The 5,902-nt window shown below is 52.5% G+C and overlaps 1 protein-coding gene across 1 annotated transcript; it reads right to left on the reverse strand.

The window, feature by feature from the left end:
* Window positions 1-2,106: 2,106 nt before the first annotated feature.
* Window positions 2,107-5,186, reverse strand: LOC111977994 (BAH and coiled-coil domain-containing protein 1-like). The gene is made up of 3 exons (XM_024007755.2): window positions 3,311-5,186; window positions 2,781-3,077; window positions 2,107-2,631 (listed from the first exon to the last, which is right to left on the reverse strand). Exons 1-3 carry the CDS (start codon window positions 5,184-5,186, stop codon window positions 2,441-2,443), a joined length of 2,364 nt encoding a protein of 787 aa, XP_023863523.1. The 3' UTR covers window positions 2,107-2,440.
* Window positions 5,187-5,902: the final 716 nt, after the last annotated feature.

Raw genomic sequence — 5,902 nt, forward strand, 5'->3', positions numbered from 1 at the left:
CAGTAGTAAATTGTCAGTGTGCATGGACATGCTGTTCGCTCTGCTGTGCGTGTGTTGATAAGGTGCGGAAATTATTGTCAGTTTCAATGGACATAGCCCTGTTCCCCTGGTGATCACACCCCTGTGCGTAGGTTGCAGAGACATGTTGATTGTCCAGTTCCTATGGACATGCTAGTTGTCCCTGGCTGTGTGTAGTGTATGGGCAGTGATTTGCAGTTCAGGACATGCTGTTCTTGCCTCGGGTCTGTGTGAATTGTAGTAGCCCGAGGACCACCTTATTGGTCAGTTCATGCGACAATGCTGTTCCCGGCTGTGTTGTAGGTGGCAGTGACCTAACACTATTGAGTCAGCTTCACTTGACGACATGCTGTTTATTCCGCTGCTTGCTGTGTGGTAGGTGGCACGTGGTATTGTTCAGTAATCACATGCGACACTGCACTACTCCTCTTATCACAATGCATGTGTGTAGGTTGCAGTGATATTGTCAGTTCATGCTACATGTCTTGTTCCGTGGCTGGTACTACGTGTAGTGTGCGGCTGTATTTGTTCCATTCATGGACATGCTGTTCCCTGGACTGTGTGTGTAGTGCGGTGTATTTTCGAGTGTGCGAGGACATGCTTGTTCCCTGGCTGCTTCCTGCTGAAGTTAAGGTGAAGTTCGCAGCCCACCCTGGAAATCATGTCCGATGTCTTATCAGCTATCCGTTTAAAAACTGTTTCAAGGTCCTAAACAGGCCTCCTTCAACGAACACCAGACATCTCCCACAAGGTTAAACACATCACTCTCACATGTGTAAGGCAGCTTTAAGACAATAAAGTTACCACACACCTCACACACACAATACCCCCTACCCAACAAACACACACACAACATCTAACACCACCAATCTCACACGATCACAACACACACACCACACACACACACACGCATCTACACACACAACCACACACACACAACTAACCCACCCCACAGGTGTGGCTCGCTAACATAAGGTAGGACTAAAGCTCATAATAATCTCTGCGATAGACCGCGAATAACCACGTACATGGAACTCATGCTACTAGTGTGCTCAACTCCTCCATCTCACCACCCCCACACCAGCCACAACTTCTCACCAAACACCTACGAGCTTCCTCCGTTAATCCAATTCTACTACCCCACACACCAGGCCCACCTTCACAATCAAAGCCAGCTTGAGTCTTCCTCCTACATGCTACCCCACAAGTCACACGAGTCTGTCCTCCTCCATTCCTAACTGCGCCAGCCAATCACCGAGCTGAGCCTGTCCCTCCATTCTAACCCCTATGCCAAATCACCAGCGGTAAACACAACCGCCATGCTTCCCACAACCTGCTTCATTCATTAAGGTGGCCAGCAAGCCTTCCGTAAAAGCACCTAACGCTCACAGGGCCAAGACACATAGACCAGGTTCCATCCATCAATCATCTGAAGACGACTTCTTACATGCCAGTTGTATGTGTAGTCTCAATGGAAGCCAGCTTTAAACTGGATATCCTTAATGGTGAAACTGTCACACTGTCTGGTTGAGATATTATATTAAAGCAGCTCCTCACCACCGCTTTGGTGCAACAGAACACGAACTAGAAGTAGATATCTTGTGCCCAAAAACAATACGTAGACTAGGTATTATGACCGTCTATCCTTTATCCTTAGACAGTTTAGAGAGGGGGAGAGGCCACACTCACAGAGAGCAAGAGAGAGAGAGGAAAGGAAAGGCTGTGCAACCACTGCACAACAGCAGAACCTGAGACGGAGCTGCATTTCCTGACAAAATGTAAAAAATATAAAACAATTAGAGAGTGTCATTTCCCCAAATTTGAAACCCTCTCTCTCTCTCTCTCTCTCTCTCTCTCTCTCTTTCTCTCTCTCTCTCTCTCGTCTTTATGTGCATGGCAAGACACACATTCCCATATGTCCCATCAGACGCACACACACACATCTCTCCGTGGCTGCCACTGACGTTGCTGGGAACCTTTGTTCTGTGAGATTAGCCTGAGTGGGCTTAAGTTTCCCTGGGGAAGGGTTCAGTGGATGCACTTCCCCTCTCTGTAGGAACTCCCAAGGAGCGAGGCAAGAGAGCTGGCAGATAATTACATTTCACAGCCTGTTTGCAAAGGAGCAGCAACACACACACGCCACAATCATCTGACTATGTCATACCTCACACACACCGCAAAATTACACCACATAGGAGCACACACTCATCCCACACACTCACACACTGCATCTCTCTGTCTGTAGCTGAACCATGAGAAGAAGTGCCATCTCTCTCCCTGTGTTTAGGTATCATTAGCTAATCATAGTAAAATGGTTGACTAAGTCTCTGTGTTTCATAGCTCTGATAATGGGAGTAGATATTCTAATGTCTCCTCTCTGAGTGTAAAGCATTATGCAAACCATTCTAATGGAGGTTCATCTTCAGCGCTGGCTAACTGGCTGAGTGTGTGTGTGTGTACAGGGCCTGCATGTGTATTTGTGTGTCTTACCCAGGTGGTGGTGTGCAGGCTCAGAGGGCAGGACCACCAGGGAGCCAGAGGGGTCCTGGGACAGAGGCAGGCCAGGGCCGAACCCTGGGCCCATACTCTGGTGCAGCGCAGCATGGCTCAGACCTGAGAGACAGAAAACACAAGATGAGAACATGAACTTTGGGTTTGTTTCTGCATGTTATTTCCACACTTCCTGATCCACGTGTAAAGACAGTTGCACAACATTGCGAGCGTTTGTCATGGTCTGTGGGGAAACTGCATGCTCAGCTCACCATATGAATGGCCCATCCAGAGGGAGGGACTTCCAGTCCGCTGCATCCAATGGTGGTGGGCGTGAGCAGAAGGGTCTCCACCTAATTGGCTGGCCCCGCCAGGCACCAGAAGGTGAGATGTCAGGTCACCATGGCAACTGCTGGATGGGTGGATCCTGGCAAACTCCCCTCTCTCCTGGTTTTCCCTGATGAGGAGTTCTCTGTCTCGGTCGAGGTGATGAAGGCTCAGCTGCTCCTCGGTCATCCTCTTCCTCTCTTCTGCCTCCCGGACCAGCGGGTACACAGACCGAGACACACCTTGCAACACACAGAGGGAGGGTTTAGAAAGCAGATATGGCAACCTTAAAACAAAGCTAACCTAGCAATGTCAAAATTCATAATTCATAATACATAATTCATCATTCATAAGTAATGCCAGACTTCTAACACAATGCAGCTATTGAAAAAGTTGCAAAACCATTAAAAWAATGTTTAGATACTGAAGTTAATAAAAATACAGAGACATACAGATGCATAGATTCAGCACTCACCTTTGACACTGGGCAGAACCCTGCCCTGTCGGCTGTGTCCTGGGTGGGTGTCTGAGGGGTGTTGGGGGGGCTCTCTCTGCCGGGCGACCGCCACAGCTATACCCACAGGGGGCTGTCGTACCTCCCCCTCCCCGTGTGTCTCCCCCGCCTCCCTTCTACCTCTCCCCCCTCCATCCATCCTCTCCCCCTCGCTGGTGGACCCTCTCCTGGGGGGTAGGGGCTGTTTGGGGTGGTCCTGAGGGGTGCTGGATCTGCCCCCCTTCTCGCCCCTCTCGCCCCCCTGCTTCAGGCAGCCCAGCCCCCCGAAGAGACTCCTCTGGGAGAGCAGCAAAGGCTGCTGGGAACTGTAGTTCATCAGGTTCTTCATGGCACTGCTCTCTCCTTCTGGGTGGGGGGAGGAGCGGGAGGAGGGGTGAGGGTGAGAGGGATGAGGAGCTGTCTTACAGTGCTGTTGATCGTGGTGGTTTTGAGTCTTGTTATCTGGGTAGGACTCTGTGTATGGGGAGATCCTCCTCTCGTCCTCTTGGGGACCCCTCGGTATCCCCCAGGGGTGCAGCGTGGAGGGAGTTTGACCCCCGTACCCCATGACAACACCCTCACTCTTCTGATTCKGATTCTGCTTCCCCCCCTCTCTCCCCCTCTCAGTCCCTGATCCATCAGAACCCGACCCGCTTCCATGACTACTGTGCCGCTGGTGCAGTATCCTAGCAACCTTCTGTCCCTCTCTCTGGGCACCTCCACTCACCCCCAACCCCCCCTTTCCATCAGGAGGACCTGAGTGTGAACAGTCCCGGAAGGGCGGGGTGCTGGCGTAGGGCCCAGTCTTGGGGTGAGCACTCTGGGCTTCCAGAGGCAGGGAGGCCCGGTAGACCTCTAGGACCTCCAGGTTTCCCCTGGTGGAAGAGGCCTCTAGGCTGCAAGAGCGAGGCCCAGACTGGTGGTTAGGGTTATGGGGCTGAGGCTGGGAGTTGGGCTGGGTGTTCTGGCTGTGGTGTTGGTTGTAGTTGTGGTTCTGGTTCCAGTCCGGGGGCTTGTCTGCCTTGCAGTAGCCCAGCTGCTGCTGTGGCTGTGGCTGCTGCGTCTGGGACGACGGCTTCCTCTGGCAGCTACTAGACTGAGGACGATCAGGATGAGGATGAAGAGGAGAAGGAAGACTTTCACAAGATCCTCTTCTTCTTCCTCCTCCTCCTCCTCCTCCTCCTCCTCCGCTGTTCTCTGCCCCTTTTTCATCCTTATCTCCTCCTCCTCCTCCTCCTCCAGCACCATGGCAGTCAGGGGACCCCATGTCCCCTAAAGGCCCGACTGAGGGGATGTACGTTGGGCCAGAGACTTTTACCTCCCTTCCGTCTTTAGGATGGGTGAGGGTGAGTGGGGCGGGGGCAGGGGGGCAGTAGAACTCAGGGTGAGGGTGATGGGGGTGATGAGGGTGGTGCAGCCAGCCCCCTCCCACAGCAGGGCCCATGTGTAGGGGTGGAGGAGGGGGTGGGGGCATGGAGTAAGAAACCATGGCATTGGGGTTGTGGGGTCCCATCATGGCTGCTCGACGCAGACAGTCTGACGAGGAGGAGGGGACAGTTTCACTTATCCTCATTTCCCCGCTCACGCCCCCTTCCTTGGAGCATCGTCTCGCCCCCCCACTACCACTCCCCTGGGGTCTGCTACCCCCTCCACTCCCACAGCTGTTCAGGGACCCGTCCTTGGACACAGAGTCTCCATTGGATAGTTTACTAAGTTGAGCACAGTTGTGTTTGGAGCCCTGGTTTGCGGGGTCGTCCCTGTATTCCGTGGGCAGGTTGGGGGTTTTGTGTCGGTGGTCCTCCTCACTCATGTGAGTGGGCAGGTTGGGGGTTTTGTGTCGGTGGTCCTCCTCACTCATTGAGTGGGCAGGTTGGGGGTTTTGTGTCGGTGGTCCTCCTCACTCATTGAGTGGGCAGGTTGGGGTTTTGGGTGTCGGTGGTCTCCCTCACATCATGTGAGTGGGCAGGTTGGGGGTTTTGTGTCGGTTGGCTCCTCCTCAACTATAGTGAGTGGGCAGGTTGGGGGTTTTGTGTCGGTGGCTCCACTCATGGAGTGGGCATGTTTTCGTCCCACTCATGTGAGTGGGCAGGTGGGGTATTGTGTTGTCCTAGTGTGCAGGTTGGGTTTGTTCGGGGCTCCTCACTCATGTGAGTGGGCGGGAGTAGGTTGAGAAGAACGATGAGGCTGAGTTGGTGGTGATGATGAATGGTTTCTTTGCTCTCCTGGTGTCTCTCTTTGCTGCTGATCTCTCTTCAACACACCTCCTTTTCCACCATCCCCAGTTCCTTGGAGCTCTTTTGGAGACCCCCTCCACCTCCTCCTCCCCCAGAGTCTGTTTCTCTGCTGCAGGACCCCAGAGGATGTCCKGGGGCAGTCCTAGACAATGGCAGAAGGCTGTGATTGGTTGAGAGAAGAGGGGACTGGGACGGCAGGCTTCGCAAGTAGAAATGATCTGAAAATAAATGACATGGTTTAAATATTATTTATAAGCATTACAAATATATATTTGGAAAATTAAACAATATTTTAAAAAAGAGGAAAAATCTCTGTCTCTCAATTCAATTCAAAGGGCTT

This window comes from Salvelinus sp. IW2-2015, linkage group LG18 (assembly GCF_002910315.2).
Source record: "Salvelinus sp. IW2-2015 linkage group LG18, ASM291031v2, whole genome shotgun sequence".
NCBI lineage: Eukaryota > Metazoa > Chordata > Actinopteri > Salmoniformes > Salmonidae > Salvelinus > Salvelinus sp. IW2-2015.